At 37.8% G+C, this 21236-nt stretch overlaps 1 protein-coding gene across 2 annotated transcripts in view; it reads right to left on the bottom strand.

Moving 5' to 3' along the window:
• The window catches only part of BBS7 (Bardet-Biedl syndrome 7), a 44338-nt gene that overhangs the window by 8708 nt on the left and 14394 nt on the right, over nt 1-21236 (bottom strand). For both annotated transcript variants that reach the window (XM_047797985.1, XM_047797986.1), the window contains exons 9-14: nt 15682-15766; nt 14850-14952; nt 12551-12743; nt 9800-9874; nt 6098-6163; nt 816-955 (exon numbers count right to left, since the gene is read on the bottom strand). In XM_047797985.1, coding sequence (XP_047653941.1) covers nt 816-955; nt 6098-6163; nt 9800-9874; nt 12551-12743; nt 14850-14952; nt 15682-15766 — 662 coding nt within the window. The remainder of the gene's footprint in view (nt 1-815; nt 956-6097; nt 6164-9799; nt 9875-12550; nt 12744-14849; nt 14953-15681; nt 15767-21236) is intronic.

The following is a 21236-nucleotide window of genomic DNA, read 5'->3' as shown; positions in this document are numbered from 1 at the left end:
TTAAGATAGGAAAGTCCAGCTCAAGCCAGTCACTAAAAGAAGACAAAGACTCCTGTATCAATTAGAATCAATAATACTGATATCTCCTGCTTTTAGAAAGTACACTCTATGCTACTTTGCTTTTATGAAAGACCTACATACATGAGTACCCATTTTCACTAACCAAAAGAAATCCAAAGAGGATTTTTGATTTTATTTTTTCAAAAGTGAAAAACAAAATATCATGTCAGCGTTTGTTCCTTCTCCAGGAAACACATTCTGCATCTCAGCATCAGGTTGCTATAGTTTTGAACTGCACCTGTGAGTATCTGGCTTTATCCCAATTTATTTTGAGCACCCCTCAGCAAGATGTGTCCTAAGGTAACTGCTTCTTCGCCATGACAGCTTACAAAAGGTTTCATACGAACGATTTGTTCCCAAAGAGTAGGGAATACCTGTACATAATTGCATTTAAATATTTATTTAATTTTTCAAAAGTACAAATAGCGGAGTTCCTGTTGTGGCTTAATGGTAACAAATCCAACTAGTATTCATGAGGACGCACGTTCAATCCCTGGCCTTTCTCAGTGGGTTTTAGGATCCAGTGTTGCTGTGAACCATAGTGCAGGTCACAAATGCAGCTCAGACCCCATGTTGCTTTGGCTGTGGCACAGGCCAGCAGCTCCGATTCAACCCCTAGCCTGGAAACTCCCATACACCATGGGTGCAGCCCTAAGAAGGAAAAAAAAAGTACAAATGGCTACTAGAATTTACACTGTAAAATAAAAAGCAAGTTTATCTCAATCAGGTTAGATAAGCTTCTCCCTTTCTCTTACCTGTCATGATCAATAAAGTGAGTCCTCTGATGGAGTGAAAGGGGTTTGATAAGGTACTGGCGGACCTGACATGTTTTGGGTTGAATTCTTGGAGTCACATATGCTTGAAGTGTGCCATACTGGCCTTCAATTGAGCGAATCTGATTCAACACAAAAAAAGATAGGAAAACAGAATAATCTAGCAACATAAATGCTATCTTTAAAATGTTCAACACAAGTAATCAAATACTTAGGTCTTAATCTCTTCTGTAATATTCCAAAGGAAATAACACTCCAACAAACAAGAATTTTTACCATGATAGTAAAAGAAATTTTTAAAAGACTTTGGCAATCAAAAGCAAAATTAATCCATCTATAAAAATCATCCCCAACACATATTTTTAGGTGATTGGTCTATACTTAGCAATGCTGTCATTCCACATAACAGACATTTTCACATACTACCCAGTCACATTTGAAAACACAGGTTCAGGAGTGCTTGTTGTGGTGCAGTGGAAATGAATCCAACTAGAATCCACGAGGATGGGGGTTTGATCCCTGGCCTTGCTCAGTGGGTTAAGGATCCCATGTTGCTGTGATCTGAGGCGTAGGTCACAGACGAAGTTCGGATTCTACATTGCTGTGGCTGTGGTGTAGGCTACAGCTGTAGTTCCAATTCAACCCCCAGCCTACCATATGCCAAGTGTGCAGCCCCCCAAAAAAAACCAAACAAACAAAACAAACAAACAAACAAAATCCCCACAGGTGTATAATACATTGTATTAAGGTTCACATAAGAATGATTAAAATTTAGACATTTTGGTTGAAAGGATAAGTGAGTCAATAATATTTCATTTTCTCAGAAATGGGGGTAATTATAGAATAAGGCAATTGACAGAAAAAAATGTTTCCCAGAACATAATTCTTAACTTTCTATGAAAATAGAGAAGCATACTCACAATGTAATTATGACATATTTGGATTAGGAAATTCTTTTTAGTTGTTTTGAATATGGCTGGTTGGATATCCTGAGAATTTAAAACACTTACAGAAAACCCTAATTCATGCAACTGTGAAGACCTAAGTACAGAGGAGTTTAATAAGCGGTCCAGTTTCTCCCTCCTGCTCCTCTTAGCTATTCTCTGTTCCAATTCATGGGACAGACTGTAGTACCTCCTGTATTACAAAGGGAGCTTCTCTAACTGATCTATCAACTCATAGTTTTTCTGGAATATGAGGGGGAAAAAACAATGTTTTACCTATGTGGGAAAAATAAATATAAGTGTAGGAATTCCCTGGTGGCCTAGTGGTTAAAGATCTGGTGTTGTCATTGCTATGGCTCCAGCTGGATCCCTGGCCTGGGAACTTCCACATGCCTTGGGTGCAACCAACAACTCCTCCCTGCCAAAAAATTGTAAAGTAAGATTTTTCGTAAATGTTACACCGAAAATATTACTCTAAATAGGAAGAGAGGAAGGATAAAAGAAAAAGATAAATACAGAAGGAAAATAAAAACCACATCTGATAAAGCTATATTTTAGATTTCCTTTTTAAGGAGTAAGGTTACACTGGCACATAAATTTTTCCACAATAAAATGTCATAATTTGTACAACACAGGGGATATTAGCCAATATTTTGTAATAACTGCAAATAAAATATAACTTTCAAAAAAGAATATAATTGTTTCTAATATTTTTAAAAGTCATAATGCTTTCTCTGATTATATAATTCATATTCACTATTTAAAAAATCTAAACAATGAGTAATAATTAGGATGAATACACAACTCATCTGAAATCCTACCACCCAGAGATGATCATTATTGCTATTTTGGTAGTCAATTTCATACATTTCTCTATGCAAATGTATGACAAAAACAAATGCATAACTTCATATGAATAAATTCTATTTACATTATAGACATCTTTGTTTTTACTTCTAATAACCACATTTTTCCTTCATCTCTGCCTCTCCTAATACCATCACCTCCCTCCCATTTTCATCCCACCCACATCCCCCCATTATATGACCTACCATACCACACAAGTATGTTTCTTTTCATACCTTTCTTCATATTATAGATAAAAATATATAAACACATATAGAGATTGTCTGCATTTTCTGTTTTTCATGGAATTCGCTCCATGTTAACAGTAATAGATAAACTCATTTTTTTTTTTTCCCCAGGTGCACCCAAGGCATATGGAGGTTCTCAGGCCAGGGATCAAATCTGAGCTGCAGCTGCAACCTACACCACAGCTGTGGTGATGCTGGATTCTTAACCCACTGCACCAGAGTGGGAACTCCTAGAGAAACTCATTATTTATTGAAGCTGTACAGTATTCCACAGAATGGATAAAGAGCTACCTATTCAACCATTCAATTACCAAGTGTTCACATTGGTTTCAAATTTTGGCCTCTACTAATAATGCTGCAGTTAACTATATACATATCTTTATGTATAACACTGATTTTATTGCTGTGAAATAGATTCTAACAAATGGGACTATGTCCTGTTTTTCCAAAGTGGCTATAACAATTTTTATCTCCTTTAGCCATGTCTGAAAGTGTCCTTTTCCTCATCCTGCCACCTGGTAATACTGTGCCTTAAAAATTTTTGCCAATCTATTAGATAAGAAGAAACTGATTTTTGTTATTTTGAGTCTCCCTAACTGATGAGATAGAATTTTTTTTAATATTTGTTAGCTATTTTGATTCCCTCTTCTATGAACTGCCCATCCATATACTTTGCCTATTTTCCTAAATAGAGAGTCTTTTTTTAATAACTTAAAGATAGTCTTTATATGTTAATATTCACCTATTATCTGGAAGACAACTAAACTTCCTTCTTTTTTTTTTTTTTGTCTTTTTGCCTTTTTCTAGGGCTGCTCCTGAGCCATTATGGAGGTTCCCAGGCTAGGGGTCGAATTGGAGCTGTAGCCACCAGCCTATGCCAGGGCCATAGCAATGCAGGATCCAAGCCGCGTCTGCAACCTACACCACAGCTCAAGGAATCGCCGGATCCTTAACCCACTGAGCAGGGCCAGGGATCAAACCCACAACCTCATGGTTCCTAGTCGGATTCGGTAACCACTGTGCCATGACAGGAACTCCCTAAACTTCTTTCTTTTTAAAAGTAACTAGGTAATGGGAGTTCCCATTGTGGCTCAGTGGTTAACGAATCTGACTAGGAACCATGAGGTTGTGGGTTCAATCCCTGGCCTTGCTCAGTGGGTTAGGGATCTGACGTTGCCGTGAGCTGTGATGTAGGTTGCAGATGAGGCTTGGATCCTGCATTGCTATAGCTCTGGTGTGGGCCTGTGGCTACAGCTCCGATTAGACCCCTAGCCTGGGAACCTCCATATGCCGCGGGAGCGGCCCTAGAAAAGACAAGAAAAGTAACTAGGTAATTCATTCACCTGAATTTATTTTTTATAATACATGGCATAAGAATCCACTTAATATTTTTCCAGATAGAGCTAGTTATGCATTACCAACTTTTAAATAAGAATAGTAATTTCATAGATTTTTTCCTACCTAAAAATGCCTTGCATTAAATTTCCATAAATATGTGGTGGGCTCTATTTCTTGATTATTTTGTTGCATGACCTATTTATTCAGGCCTTGTAAATCATTTTGGCCATGCCCCCAGCATGCAAAAGTTCCCAGGCCAGGGATTGAACTTGGACCACATCAAGAACCTGAGCCACAACAGTGACAATGCTGAGTCCATAATCACTAGGTCACCAGGGATCTTCCCTACATTATTTTTATTGTAGCAGCGTTATAGTATGCTTTATTACAGGGCAAGATAAGTTTCACCTTTTCTTCTTTTTCATAGTTTTCCTGGCTCTCTTCAGGTATTTATTCTTTTCTCTGAATCTTAAAATTATTGTATCCAATTTTTTAAAAAAGCATAGCTTTTTAATATTTTTAGGCCTACTTCCTAATCTACTGGCACAATCTGGCTCAGTGAAAATATAATTAGGTTACAGGAGTATGCTAAAGTATATTCCTTCAGAAATAAACTTGTCCCAGTTTTCAATTTTTCTTTCAAAATACATGAAAGAAGACTTATGCAGGCAAAAATAGTTTAGAAAAAAAATTACATTTTAACCAGAACTTCCTTAACCAGATGTGAAAAAGTTACTGTCTAACAGCATCTCTATTACAACAGCTACTTTGGATCTCAGAACATCAGCAACACCAGAAAAAAACTATGGACTTTACTTTCGAGATCATAAATGCATCAAAAATAAAACTTACAGAAATCTCACACTACAAATTAAATAACTAAAATAGATTAGAGTCCTGCAATCAGTATTTAATTATAAAAATGATTATATTAGTAAATTGCAAAAGGAAACTTTAAAGATTTTCTCCAGAATAAATGGTGATGAGATCACTGGAATGCAATCAGAAAAATCCAAATAGGAAAATACAGGGCAAATGCTCAGCTACTTCAATAACCAAATTACCTTATTTGGCCCCTGATTGGACCAAATTACAAACAAAAATCAGTGATCTCAGAACACTAAGTATCTGATGATATTAAGGAATTATTATTAATTTTTCTTAGATGTGATAATAGTGTTATGGTTATGTTCTTTTAAAAATTATCTTTTAAACATATGTACTGAAATATTTATAAATAATATTATAAAATATTTTGTTTTCTTCAAAATAATCTGGAATGGGGACTTCCCACTGTGGCTCAGCAGGAACAAATACAACTAGTATCCATGAGGATGCAGGTTCTATCCCTGGCATCACCTCACTTAGTGGGTCAGGGATCAGGCATTGCCATGAGCTGTGGTGTAGATTGCAGATGTGGTGGGTCTTAAGTCGCTGTGGCTGTGGTGTAGGCCAGAAGCTGTAGCTCCGATTCTACCCTTAGCCTGAGAACTTCCATATGCCACAGGTACATCCCTAAAAAAGCAAAAAAAAAAATGCTGTGGAGATGACAGCATGCATATACAAGATTGTTGATCACTGCTGAAGCTAGAGTCATTATTTTATGTATGTTTGAAACTTTCCATAATAGAAAATTAGAAAAAATATTTCCAGTGAGAGAAAATTTAGGATTGGTATTTTATTTTAGAGAAGGTGATTGGTTGAGTACTAACAGTAGAGATAGTGGTTTGAGCTGAATTAAAACTTAATAAATCATTCAAAAGACATTATTCCAAATGGCTCATTTAAGGGGGGTACTTAATCCAAAGAAATATCACATGTTGCAAGATTTACCAAGGAACAAAGAAAATTCAAACTTTCAAGTAAAGGTAATTTCAAACACTTTTACCTTTAGTTCCAGCCTTGTGGTATTTGCCTGACACCGATAAGTGGCAAGAAGAAAGTTCTCATTTGACTAAAAAGAAATCAAAGTTGAAGAAAAGGATGAATCTGTGGTTTCTAACAATAACAATGGCATCAATAGCAATTATAATAGATTTCATTTTTCTGAGCACCTATCATTGGGATGGCAATATGCTATGTGCTTTATGCTTATTCCTACAAATAATTTTATGTGGTCTAAGTTTTACTAAGTTTTAAAAGATGAAGAAAGAGGCATAAAGGTTACATAAATTTCCCAAAAGCTAGTTAAGTAATAACAATGGAATTCAAATTCATATCTTCAAGACTCTAAAACTCATGCACTTTCCATCCTGAATCTCTCTAATAACATTTTTAAATATTACCTGTTCTGGAGTTCCCGTCATGGCTCAGCAGAAACGAATTTGACTAGCATCCATGAGGATGCAGGTTTGGTTCCTGGCCTCGCTCAGTGGGTTAAGGATCTGGCGTTGCTGTGAACTGTGGTGTAGGTTGCAGACGTGGCTGGGATCTCATGTTGCTATGGCTGTGGTGCAGGCCAGCAGCTTTAGCTCCAATTCAACCCCTAGCCTGGGAACCTCCATATGCTGCGGGTGCAGCCCTAAAAAGACAAAAAAAAAAAAATTACCTGTTCTTCCAAAAATTTAATCAACTGTAACTCCTAATGTTTATACTAAAAGGCAAAAAAAAAAAAAATCAATGTTGGCTGTTGAATGTATTTGATTTTTCACATATACTTGAGACAACTGAGAAATATTTCATCTCTGTATCCCCAGCAAGTAGTATAGTGCCAAACATACTTTAAACTTTTAATACATGTTTGTTGAATAAAATTGGAGAGGTTACTTCAAGTATTATAACTTCTTCTTTTAAAAATATTTTTTTAGGGCCGCACCAGCAGCATATAGAAATTCCCAGGCTGGGGTTGAAAAAGAACTACAGCTGCTGGCCTATACCACAGCCACAGCAACACCAGATCCAAGCAGAGTGTATGACCTACACTGTAGCTCACAGAAAATGCCAGATCTTTAACCCACTAAGCAAGACCAAGGATCGAACCTGCATCCTCATGGCTATTAGTTGGGTTCTTAACCCACTGAGCCACAACAGGAACTCCTATTATAACTTCTTGAAACTGAGTAATCAACTACTTAGAGAAGTTTATCTGGGTGCATGAGCTGCAAAATCAGACAAAGCAACATGAACTATTTGATATACAATTTATGTGTATTGCTACTTCCCTATTTTTAATAAATATCTAAAGAAATAAAAAAATGCTAATATGAAAAACAAAATCCAAACGTTCCACTTAAACTCAGTAAACAGAGGTGATCAATTAACTTAAAAATATATTTTTGTGTGATTTACAACAAACAGTTGTAGATTTAAGTGTTTATGGATAAAATTAACAACAAAAAGTTGTAGACTTAAGTGTTTATGGATAAAATGCTAAGATTAAAAGAGATAAACTGTCTGGGACTAGGTTTGGAATGGGGCAGGGAGAGGGTAAAGAGAATAAAAAAATCCTGGTCAAGTGTTAAAGTAAGTGATGAGTACATGGAGGTTATTATACTATTCTTTCTCCTATTTTATATATTTAAAATTTCCATAAAATTTGTTCTTTAAGTCATCATTCTATAAATAAATTTTTAAATTAGTATAAAATACTTATTTTAGGAGTTCCTATTGTGGCTCAGCAGGTTAAAGACCCAATGTTGTCTCTGTGAGGATGCAGGTATGATCCCTGGACTCGCTTAGTGGGTTAAAGTTCCGGTGTTGCTGCAAGCTGCAGTGTAGGTTGTAGATGTGGCTCAGATCTGGTGCATTGCTGTGGCTGTGATGTAGGCCAGCAGCTGCAGCTCTGATTGAACTCTTGGACTGGGAATTTCCATATGCCATGGGTGTGGCCATAAAAAAAAAATACTCATTTCAAAGAATCCTGCAGTGATATAAACAGGTTAATCTTTCATTGTAACTTAGAGATTAAAGATTTGAAGTTTATACTAACTTGATTTTTTAAATGATCATAAAAATGTAGGTCTTAATCTTTATGTTTAATTCTCAAACAGGAATGACAAAGCACATACAATAACATAATATAACTGCTATAAAATCTCTTCTAAAAAAAAGCTTTACTCTGAAATCATTTTGAAAATTACTCCCCGGATCCCGCATTGTTGTGGCTCTGGTTAGGCCAGCGGTTGTGGCTCTGATTCGACCCCTAGCCTGGGAACCTCCATATGCCGAGGGAACGGCCCAAGAAATGGCAAAAAAAAAAAAAAAAAAAAAAAAAAAGAAGAAAATTACTCCCTAATACAGCTATCAACTTTGTTCTTCATCTACTCTGTTTATCCCCCTCTTTCTAATCCCATTTCCTACTCTGGCCTGCCTTCTCCAATGCAGCTACTCCAGCCCTTATCTGTGCCCTAACTCCTCTTCAGGAGCCACATCTAGCTGAGACTGCTGGTCAGCTGGCACCAAGCAGAAAGAAGTGATACAGTAAGCACGTCTGGAAGCTCTGACATGGTCTCTTCCCAGGTACTTTGCACATAGTAAGTGCTCAATAAATGTCTGCTGAAGGAAGGTTAAGCAGACTTTTAAAAAAAGTGAGGAAAGGCAGGCAGATGGAATAGATCGTGTTTAAATGTAGGAATGTGTGAAAGCTGTATAGCAGTTTTAAGAAATTTTAAGAACTTCAGTTTGGCAGAAATCATGTTCATGGGAAGGAGGTGGCAGCTGGTGAGAGATTAAGTTGGAGATGTAATCAAGAGTGAATTATGGAAAGTTTTTTATTCTATGCTAAGAAATCTAAACTTATATGCAGCTCAGGAAATAAAGAACCTTTAAAAGGAGGAAAGGAAGGACAAAGTGAGGTATTTTAGGAAGACCTCTCTGATGGCAGTGCAAAGCAGAACGTGGAGGTGAGAGGCAGTATGAGAGGCAGAGAAAGTGGTAGATGAGTAGAACTAGCAAGCATGAAGCAAAAGCCCTGGAAAGTTAATAGAAGTGGAAATGAAGTAGATTAGATGTCTAAGAGCACGGGAGATAGAACTGACAGAAACAAGTGACTATGGTAGTCCCCCCACCCCATTATCTGCAGCTTCACTTTTGAAGGTTTCAGTTACTTATTGTCAATGGTGGTCTGAATATATTAATAGAAAAGTTCAGAAATAAGCAATTCATAACTTTTAAACTGTACACCATTCTGAGTAGTGTGATATCTTGTGGTATCCCACTCCGTCCTCTCTGGGACATGAATCATCCCTTTCTTCACACAACCCGCTGTGGTATCATAATGCTTACATTCAAGTTACCCATGTTTTACTTAATATTGGCTCCAACGTGCAGGAATAGTGATGCTGAAAGAAACACAGTATTATGTAAACGGGGGTTCCATACTATCCATGATTTTAGGCTTCTACTGGAGGTCTCAGAATATATTTCCAGCAGATAAGGGGGCTTTAATAGATCAGAGAAAGGAAAGAATTTAAGACAATACTCCAGTTTCTGAATTATATGAGTACAGGAAAAGAGCAGAAACAGATTTTGAGGGAAAGGTCATGAAAGGAAATAGAAGAAACATCAAACTCTAGTAGCATTTATAGGCTTCATAAGAAATGGCATAATGGAAATGAAAATATCTAAAGAATTCTTTATATTTTTTACTCACCTCAGAATCACAGCTGCTAAAGCTGACGACGGCAGAATTTTTATCCATATCAAGTAAATCTATTGGAACATCACTCTATAGTCATTAAAAAAAAAAAAAGGATTCAGATGGAAAACTAAAAATCTTCACAACATGTATTTTCTCTAAAGGTTCTCCTTAGTTCTAGTTTACGTTCATCTAAATTTGAGAATATGAACACTCAACATATTTGATAATATGTACTTCTAGAAGATAAATACAATAAAGAATAAATGTTATAGTGGAAGTTCCCATGTGGCACAGTGGGTTAAAGATCCAGCGTTGCCACACCTGTGGTGCAGGTAGATGCTGTGGCATGAGTTCAGCCCCTGGCCCAGGAATTCCACATGTGATGAACCCAACTAGTATCCACGAGGATGTAGGCTCAATCCTTGGCCCCACTCAGTGGGTTAATGACCTGGCATTGCTGAGTTGTAGTATAGGTTGTACAGACTTGGCTTGGATCTGGCATTGCTGTGGCTGGGGCGTAGGCTCCAATTTGACCCCTAGCCTGGGAACTTCAATATGACTGGGGTGCAGCCCTAAAAAGAGAGTTAAAAAAAAAAAAAGAATAAATGTTATATTACAGTGACCTATTTTTTTCTAATTTGGATTAATCAGAGATCACAATTTCATCTCTCACCACTCTCTTTAAAGTATAATCTTCCAGGAGTTCCCGTCGTGGCGCAGTAGTTAACGAATCCGACTAGGAACCATGAGGTCGCAGGTTCAGTCCCTGCCCTTGCTCAGCAGGTCAATGATCCGGCGTTGCCGTGAGCTGTGGTGTAGGTTGCAGATGCGGCTCGGATCCTGCGTTGCTGTGGCTCTGGCGTAGGCTGGGGGCTACAGCTCCGATTTGACCCCTAGCCTGGGAACCTCCATATGCTGTGGGAGCAGCCCAAAGAAATAGCAAAAAGACAAAAAAAAAAAAAGTACAATCTTCCAACCGGTTTTTGTCAGTGCTAAAAATGTTACCATGGGCTGCAAATAATCATGTGGCCATTCTGATTATATCAGTTCATTTATATCATTTTTTATTTCATCTGTAACCCAGAAAGAGGATAATATGGGGTTTTCTCTGGAGAGGTAGTTTCTAGAACAATACTGTTGCATTGTGTTCTGTGTGAATGGTGCTCCTGCAGATGTTCGATTCAGCACCCCTTGCGCCAGCATTACTGAAGAGAAATTTCTGCCTTAATAATTAATAATTCACTCTCTGCCCCACATCTTTTTAACCTTTGTCTCTTCTTCTTTACTCTTTTCTCATTCTCTCATGGGTTTGCCATCTTGCTTGTTTTTCATTCATCCTACTACCATCCTTTTCCACTCCCTGAATATCTTTTGATTTAAAGTAAAAAATGGGAGTTCCCATTGTGGCTCAGAAGGTGAAGAACCTGACACAGCAAGTTCACTCCCTGGCCTCGCTCAGTGGATTAAGGATCAAGTGTTGCCGCAATCTGTGGCACAGGTCACAGATGTGACTTGGATCCTGAGTTGCTGTGGCATAGGCTGGTAGCTGTAGCTCCGATTTGACCCCTAGCTTGAGAATTTCCATACACCACAAGTGCAGCCCTAAAAAGAAAAAAAAAAAAAAAAGAAAGAAAGAAAAAATAAAAATAATTAAATACACTGATAAATGGAGTTATATGTTATTATTCCTAATTTTAACGATCTGTGATTAACAAATTTGCCTACTGACCTACCTAGAAACATGATTAATGAGCAGGCTGTACTGTAGGCTATTATTTTAGTATTTGGAGCTTAAACTTTCTAATAAGAACATTATATACTAGATTCTTCAAGTCACTTCTCTGTTGAGGTTCTCCTAAAGGTTAACCAAAGAACAAAATTCTTAATGTCCTTTCTGAGTTTTCCTGAAACTTATGTTCATCAGTCTTTTGTTTAATATGATAAATAATAGGATAGGAGTTCCCGTCGTGGCGCAGTGGTTAACGAATCCGACAAGGAATCATGACGTTGCAGGTTCGGTCCCTGCCCTTGCTCAGTGGGTTAAGGATCTGGCATTTCCTTGAGCTGTGGTGTAGGTTGCAGATACGGCTCGGATCCCGCATTGCTGTGGCTCTGGCATAGGCTAGTGGTTACGGCTCTGATTAGACCCCTAGCCTGGGTACCTCCATATGCCGCAGAAGCAGCCCAAGAAATGGCAAAAAGACAAAAATAATTTTGTTTAATATGATAATTTGTTTAATATGATAATTTGTTATTTTTTTTATCAGATAAAAAATAGGACAAATTTAATAGGATAAGTAAAAAGTAAAGATATACTTTTTTCATTTATTTTATTTTATTGTATTTTATTTATTTATTTTAAGGCCTCACCTGCAGCACATAGAAGTTCCCAGGCTAGGGGCCAAAGCAGAGCTGCAGCTGCCAGCCTACACTACAGCCATAGCAACACCAGATCGAGCCTCCTCTGAGGCCTACACCATAGCTTATGGCAACGCCAGAGCCTTAATTCAGTGAGCGGAGGCCAGGGATCAAACTCATGTTCTTATGGATACTAGTCGGGTTTGTTACTGCTGAGCCACAACAGGAACTCCCAGCAAAGATATAATTTAAATAATTTACGAACAATCTGATTACCTAATGGAAGATTAAGATAAACATTTAAAATCACTGTTTAAAACTGTAAGTGTTCAATAACAATTAGTGCGTATGACTGGTTTGCAAAATAGATGGTCATAAAGCAAAGAAATCAGACATTTTACTTACCTGTATTAAGACATTATCTATCGCTGTCTGCACCTCTAAGATAAGGCTGTAGCTGGCATCATCTTTATTTAATGTAAACTTGTCATTTATACTAAATGAAGGTACAGCTGATTTTGCTTTGCTTGATTGAGAAGACTGTTGGTATTTCTCTCTTTCCTGTAGTACCTTATACTGCAGATGTTCCAACTCACTCCTAGAGGAAAATATATACAACTTTGTCACCTCTGTCACCTCTAAGTATAAACATGAGAGGTCCTCAGAATGTTTATAAAAATTTTATTGGTTGAGTTAGAGCTATAACACTAATAATAAAAAAATTTTTGCTCTTATGACTAACCAAATGATTCCACATTATTTATCTATAATCTAAAAATTAAAATATCTACTTAGTCCCATATCAGCAATATTAATAAAGAATTGTAGGGAATTCCCATCGTGGCACAGTGGAAACGAATCCGACTAGGAACCATGATGTTTTGGGTTCGATCTCTGGCCTCACTCAGTGGGTTAAGGATCTGGCGTTGCCATGAGCTGTGGTAGGCCAGTGGCTACAGTTCCGATTTGACCCCTAGCCTGGGAACCTCCATATGCCATGGGTGTGGCCATAAAAAGACAAAAAGACAAAAAAAAAATAATTGTAAGAATCAAGGCAGATTGCAAATAATTCTAACACACCAATCTGGTTACAGTATATACAGCACTAATCAGAACAAAAGGTGACTGAACTGGGGCAGAGAAACATACCAGACTTAATGAGAAGAAACAAAATGTGTGAAATCAGTAAACATGGACCTTTAAGTAGGACACGTGGAAAAAGACAAAATAAGGTAGCTATTGAGTATTAACATTTGAGAGACTACATAATCATGGGCCAGTGGTATAGCTGGAGTTCTACCAATTGTTAGAGAAAACTCTACCAAGTGTTGGAGAGACTGAACTATATACCGTTTATATATCGTTTAGAGTTCCTCCAGTTAAAGGGAAAGGTCATATGCGAATGAAGCAGATAGTAACTGAGGGAGAACAACATGGGGCTTAGCTAGCTCCACTTTAGGGGGAAAAGTCTGGGAAGGAGCTTAGAGGGATTTGTATAAGGAACAAAGGAAAAGATTCATTCTCCCAAGAAATACTTACTGAGTGACATGAAACTGGGTGCTAAATGAACAAAAAGGATATAAGTGTCTCATGAGCATACATTCCAGTGGAATTAGGAGAGGGTTGCCTTGGTTATAAATATCAGTTTTTGCACTGAGGACATGAGATAGTAGTCATTAACTATACTTAGTTTCCCTTCTGTATGGACATTAGAGCTTTCTCTTATGGTGGCTTTGGTGAACTAACTTGTGGTTAACCTATGGTGTGGCTTTAGTGAACTAGTACTTGTGGCACTTTGTTGCTTCAAAAACTCTATAGCCATCAACTACTATCAAAAAAAAAGATCAGCTCTCATTCTCCCAAGACGTCAGCAAGAGCTTAAGTAAGAAGAATAATCATTAAAAGTTTCAGCAACTTCTACTTCTTCATTATATGAAGCAATTTTCCTTGAGGCTTAGGGTCCCTTTTCATAGGACTTGTCAAATTAAACAGGCCATGAAAGCAATCCCTGTGTCTAAGAGATTCAACATTACTCATTTCCAGTAAGAAAACTTATAAGCAGAGCTCCCATTGTGGCACAGCAGAAACAAATCTGACTAGTATCAATGAGGATGCAGGTTTGATCCATGGCCTCCATCAGTGAGTTAAGGATCCGGCATTGCCATGAGCTGTGGTGTAGGTTGCAGACACAGCTTGGATCTGATGTTATGGATCTGATGTAGGCAGGCAGCTGTAGCTCCAATTTGACCCCTAGTCTGGGAACCTCCATATGCCATGGATGTGGCCCTAAAAAGCAAAAAAAAAAAAAAAAATATCTTATAAGCCACAACTACAGATACAGAAGGGTCGAAAGGAGCAGTGCACATTAGAATTAAAGAGGAAAAGACCATCTCTATTGGTTTCTTTCTAAAGTCTATGGAAAAAAAAAAAAAAACACTATAACTATCTATAATAAACAAATGAAAAAAATACAATTCCTAATCTAAAAAAAAGCCATAGAATAAAACATACAAAGTGTACTTCTAACACCAAAATATTAACCACCACTGGTTGCTAATTTTCTCAACTGATTTTCATTTAATATGGTGATAAACTAAGTAACTGTATAATTACTCCAATATAATATGCTGCATCTATAAGTAAGAAAAAAACAATAATCACATACTTTATGAGATTTAAAAAAAATACAAAACTCCAAAATTACCGTAAAGAGGAAATTTTATTCTGTATCTCTGGATTAATTTTTAGTTCTTCTCCTGGTCCACTTTCCTTATGAATAGGCTCTGTTGTCAGACCTGTAACCCAGCCTGCAGAGATGAATTACAATCACGCACCATTAAGTGCTGCCTGTGTTAAAAGAAACCCTAAAAACATGCCCCTTTGTCCACCAACATCAACTTCACTTAGTCTTGGATTTATTCCCTTCCAACAAAACAAAATAAAACATAAGAAATTTAGCTGGAAGATATGCAAACCATAAAGAAACTACTAAGCATTTTGGACACTATCTTTGTTTTGCCTGATTCACTATAATACTATAATTAAGGAAATCTCTGTTTTTAATTTACAGTTTTAGTTGTCAAGTATGAAATATGTCAATATATTCTAGTAAGTGCAAAAACAGCTGATGAATAAGAGTTATCTTTCAAAATTTATTTTCATGGGAAGTTAAACACTCCTATAACTACTATGAGAATACCATAATGAACTATTCAAAGGGCAAGCAAGTTTTATAAGAAATGTACATAGTAACAAAACATAAATTTCAGCATAAACTTCTTTTTAAACCAAAGGATAACATTTAATTTTCAGAGATGCTAGAGATATACTAAGCATCCTTAAAAATGATTCAAATATTAACTTTTATAAGTCAATACACCCCCTCCTAACCTCTTTGTTTTTTAACCAATAAAGCTTTTAATGCTGTACAAATGGTGTACTAATAAACTTTTTAAAAAGTAATCATTAAAGCAATTTATTAAATTTATATTTTTATTATTGATTCTTTCTTCAACTCTCCATCACCACTTACACACCTGAATATGTGGATACCACGATTTCGTCATAGCCAGCTTTCCCTACGCAACCACCCTGGATAGACGTGACACTTTCAGATAATGTCTAAAATAAATATCAAGCATATCATTAATAAAATTTTATAAATATATTAAAATAAGCTATAAAGCTTATTTTCCCATCTCCCAATATTCAGCATATAGTCATCAAATACTTACTATGTGTAGACACTGAGATTGGAAAGGTGAAAATCCTGCACAAACGGCAGAAAATTTCAGTTTATTTATTTATTGGCCACAACCACGGCATGCAGAAGTTCCCTGGCCAGGGACTGAACCTATGTTACAGCTGTAATCAGAGCCACAGCAGTGACAATGCCAGATCCTCAACTCACTGAGCCACAAGGGAACTCCCTCCAGGGTCTTTTAATTTGGGAAAAGGAAATATAAAATGATTCATATATTTGTGTGTACCACTCAGCTACAGTAGTCATCTAATGAGCAAAAACTATTTATATGAATAAGTTTTTTTAAATTACATAAGCAAAGCTCTCAGTACTTTTATTTATTATCTGAATCCCATAGACCACCTCTCATGTGTTTTCTCCAAATAGTTTTTATTTATTTATTTATTTATTTATTTACTTACTTATTTATTTTGCTTTTTAGGGCAGCACCTACGGCATATGGAGGTTCCCAGGCTAGCAGTCCAATTGGAGCTAAAGCTGCGGGCCTACATCACAGCCACAGCAACACAGGATCTGAGCTGCGTCTGCAACCCATACCACAGCTCATAGAGACACCAGTTCCTTAACCCACTGAGCCACCCCAGGGATTGAACCTGCAACCTCATGGTTCCTAGTTGGATTCGTTTCTGCTGAGCCACGATGGGAACTCCCCAGATAGTTTTTTAGAAGAATAAAGAAGATGACAGCGTCTACAGAACTTTTAGCGAATCTGCTACTATGGAGAGAAACTAAGTTTTTCAGATAGTTCAGAGTTTAAATTTCTTTTAATCAATATTTCCCAAACTTGTCTGACAATAATCACTTGGGTAAGTCAACTAGGAAAATATGTATGTTTTTTAGGGTCATATGTGTGGCATATGGAAGTTCCCAGGATAGGGGTCAAATTGGAGCTACAGCTGCTGGCCTACACCACAGCCACAGCAGTGCCTGATCTGAGCCATGTCTGTGACCTACACCACAGCTCACTGCAATGCCGGATCTTTAATCCACTAACAAGGCCAGGGATTAAACCTGCATCCTCATGGATACTAGTTGGGTTTTGTTTGTTTGTTTTTTGTCTTTTTGCCTTTTCTAGGGACGCTCCCATGGCATATGGAGATTCCCAGGATAGAGGTCTAATCAGAGCCGTAGCCACCGGCCTACGCCAGAGCCACAGCAACTTGGGATCCAAGTTGTGTCTGCAACCTACACCACAGCTCACGGCAATGCCAGATCCTTAACCCACTGAGCTAGGCCAGGGATCAAACCTGTGACCTCATGGTTTTCCTAGTCAGATTCGTTAACCACTGCACCACGCGTGGAACTCCACTAGTTGGGTTCTTAACCCACTGAACCACACTACAGGAACTCCAGAATCTGAATTTTTTTTTTTTTGTCTTTTTGCCATTTCTTGGGCCGCTCCTGCGGCATGTGGAGGTTCCCAGGCTATGGGTCGAATCAGAGCCGTAGCTGCCGGCCTACGCCAGAGCTACAGCAACGTAGGATCCGAGCCACGTCTGCAACCTACACCACAGCTCACGGCAACGCCGGATCCTTTAACCCACTGAGCAAGGCCAGGGATCGAACCCACAACCTCATGGTTCCTAGTCGGATTTGCTAACCACTGAGCCACGACGGGAACTCCCCAGAATCTGAATTTTTTTAACAAGCATTCTATATCAGTGGTTTTCAAGCTATCTGGAAAGCAAGCAATATGTTTCATACTGCAATCTAGTATACATTCACACATGAACATATACAACCACAGATATAACTTAAAAAGGTTTTTGTTGTTCTAATCTCTTTCACTTAAAAAAAAATGTGTTGGCAACCTATCGATGTATTAATGGATTTGTTGTTTGAAAAACTCTGTCAAGTAATTCTAACAAGGCAAGGTCCAGAATAATGGTTCTAAAGGAGAAGGTAGAGGGAATGGATACTAACATAAAAAATACTAGCTCTCAGAATTCCTGTCGTGGCACAGTAGAAACGAATCTGACTAGGAACCATGAGGTTGCAGGTTCGATCCCTGGCCTTGCTCAGTGGGTTAAGGAACTGGTGTCTCTATGAGCTGTGGTATAGGTCACAGACGTGACTCAGATCTGGCATTGTTGTGGCTGTGGCATAGGCCAGCAGCTACAGCTCCAATTTGACCCCTAGCCTGGGAACTTCCATGTGTTGCAGGTGTGCCCCCCCGAAAAAAAAAAATTTAAAAGACAGATTTTTTCATCACTGAATTTTATTTATTTACTTTATTTTTTTGTGGCTGCACATATGGCATATGGAAGTCCCTGGGCCAAAAGGGCCAGTGATTGAATTCAAGCCAAAGCTGCGACCTACGCCACAGCTGAGGCAACACCAGATCCTTTAACCCACTGTGAGGGCATCAAATCTATGCCTCGCAGTGACTTGAGCTGCTGCAGTTGATTCTTCAACTTACAGAGTCACAGTAGGAACTCCTCATCACTACTCTAAATAGTTTCAAAGAATGTAATTTCTGGAAGTTTTAAAGATATAATTTTTAAATAAAACTGTCACATCCTTTAATTACACCCAGTGAATCTAAATATCAGGACAAATTTAGACACACAATCATTGACTTAAATGAAAGAACAAATCTTTAACAGTTGGAAATTTTACATTGTTCCTTAAACTTTTATTTTCATTCCACTCCTCCCACATATATTTATCATAATGGAACACACTCATTTATATGCTTGAAATTCTTTCATACTTCTTTGCAACCAAGGGAAAAAAAAAAAAAGGAGTTTAATCTGTGATTACTAAGCTCTAAGGATTAGAAATGTCTATCATTATGGGAATTCCCGTCGTGGCGCAGTGGTTAACGAATCCAACTAGGAACCATGAGGTTGCGGGTTCGTTCGATCCCTGCCCTTGCTCAGTGGTTTAAGGATCCGGCATTGCCGTGAGCTGTGGTGTAGGTCGCAGACGCGGCTCGGATCCCGAGTTGCTGTGGCTCTGGTGTAGGCCGGTGGCTATAGCTCCGATTTGACCCCTAGCCTGGGAACCTCCATTTGCTGCGGGAGAGGCCCAAGAAATGGCAAAAAGACAAAAAAAAAAAAAGAAATGTCTATCATTATAATTATTAGTATTTCACAATTGATCACAGTAAATACAGGTTTTAATAAATAATAATTAAATCACGAAAAACAAAATTCTATAGGAAATGTATCTCATGAGATGAATGGGACTTTATTCCTTCCAAATTATTCATGTTTCACAAATGAGTATTATTTATACATTGCTAGAATGAGTCTGGGTTCAACATCAGTTCTATTCCTATTTTTCATTATCATAGATATGAGCACTAATGCACTTTAGTCCCATAAAGATATTGATGAGAAAAAAAGAAATTTTTTTGTAGAAAGCTCACTTAATTATTAAAACATCTTCCAGGCTACTGACCTAAAATCACTGATCTACAACTGAAAATGTTTTTTAATGATACATCATCTGACAACTTGATTAAGTCCCCCTTCTATTTATTGATAGCAAAAACTAGAAACCATATGACTTCAAAAGGATGTTTTACCCAGTCAATAGGGTCACACACATTCTCACATTCTGAGTGGTTTATGCAGTAACTATTAATTATAACTTACCCTTTCACTCTCTCAGAAGTACCTTATTTAACCTAATTTATTCAGAAAAAGTTACAAACATTCGAAAACTGTTAATTTCTACATTTTTTTTTGCCAATACAACATTTTAATCAAATCCATTTACTTTTTGTATTCCAAGTATCTTTTTATAAAAGCCTTGGAGTTGTAGATTTATATATATATGGCTGTACCTGTGGCATGTGTGGATTCCTGTGCTGCAGAGTGAACCCAAGCTGCTACAGTGAAAATGCCAGATCCTTAACCCACTGTACCACAAAGGAATGCCTCAACTTGCATTTTTTAAAAAAGTCATATAACTATAAAATAGGAGATACCATACAATATAGTACAGATATGAATTATGTTAAGTAACAACATGGGATGCCAATTAGGAGAACTCACAAAAAAAGACCTTGGTCACTGCTCAAAATATCAGTGAATAAATACATATTTATAAGTTTAAATTAAAACATGATGTTTAAGGTATATAGAGAGAGTCTTTTTTATTATTCATCCCTTAACTTTTTGTTTTTTTTTTGTCTTTTTAGGGCCATACCTGCAGCATATGGAAGTTCTCAGGCTAGGGATCAAGGGAGCTGAAGCTGCCAGCCTACACCACAGCCAGAGCGACTCGGGATCCAAGCCACATCTGCCAACTTACACCACAGCTCACAGCAATGCTGGATCCTTAACCCACTGAGCAAGGCCAGGGATAGAACCCAAGCCCTCATGGATACTAGTCGGGTTCGTTACTGCTGAGCCATGATGGGAAATCCCTCCCTTAACTTTCTGATTAACCAACAATCAGCTCAGACTGCCAGAAAAGAGGACTTCTCCTGATTAGGAAAATAATAAAGAGAGTGACATTATGAATCAAGATGAGGCAGTACAGGGAGTTTACGTTGTGGCTCAGTGAGTTAAGGACCTGACATTGCCATAAGCTGTGACATAGGTTGCAAATGCAGCTCTGATCCAGTGCTGCTGTGGCTGTGGCGTAAGCCTCAGCTACAACTCCCATTCAACTCCTAGATTGGGAACTTCCATATGCCGAAAGTGTGGCCGTAAAAAAAAAAAAAAAAAAAGTAGCACATTTGCAGAATGCAGTACCTCTATCATCAGACAGAAGAAAGAGTGGGAAGACAGGAATTCTTAGTGCCACAGTTGGAAGAGGGGTGACATGCTATGTCATTATTAGGGTTTGGAATAGAAGTCAAAGTGGAGACTGGAGTCTAAATGGGAAAATTTCTCAGGGGTTGATGAGAGAAAACAGGAGATCACCAATGCAGGATTACTATGTACTTTTAAGCCCAAACTGTTATTTGCATCATTAGGCAGATGAATTTTTAACACCAAGTAAGATGAATCTAGAAATAAGAATCTAGAAATGAGCTGTATTTTTTTTTTTTGTCTTTTTAGGGCCGCACCTGCAGCATATGGAGGTTCCCAGGCTAGGGGTCAAATGTGAGCTGTAGCCACTGGCTGATACCACAGCCACAACACCACCAGATCCGAGCCACGCCTACAACCTACACCACAGCTCATGGCAACACTGGATCCTTAACCCACTGATCGAGGCCAGGGATCAAACCTGCATCCTAATAGATACTAGTCAGATTCCTTTCTGCTGAGCCTTTCTCCCAGCTGTATGTTTTTATCTCCATATTATCTGCATAATAATATACTTTATGTACCAAAACGTCTGTATTTGCTAATATATAATTAAAGT

Source organism: Phacochoerus africanus, chromosome 10 (assembly GCF_016906955.1).
Source record: "Phacochoerus africanus isolate WHEZ1 chromosome 10, ROS_Pafr_v1, whole genome shotgun sequence".
Lineage (NCBI taxonomy): Eukaryota > Metazoa > Chordata > Mammalia > Artiodactyla > Suidae > Phacochoerus > Phacochoerus africanus.
The sequence above is the reverse complement of the archived record's forward strand: the minus strand, read 5'-3'. Positions and strand labels throughout refer to the sequence as shown.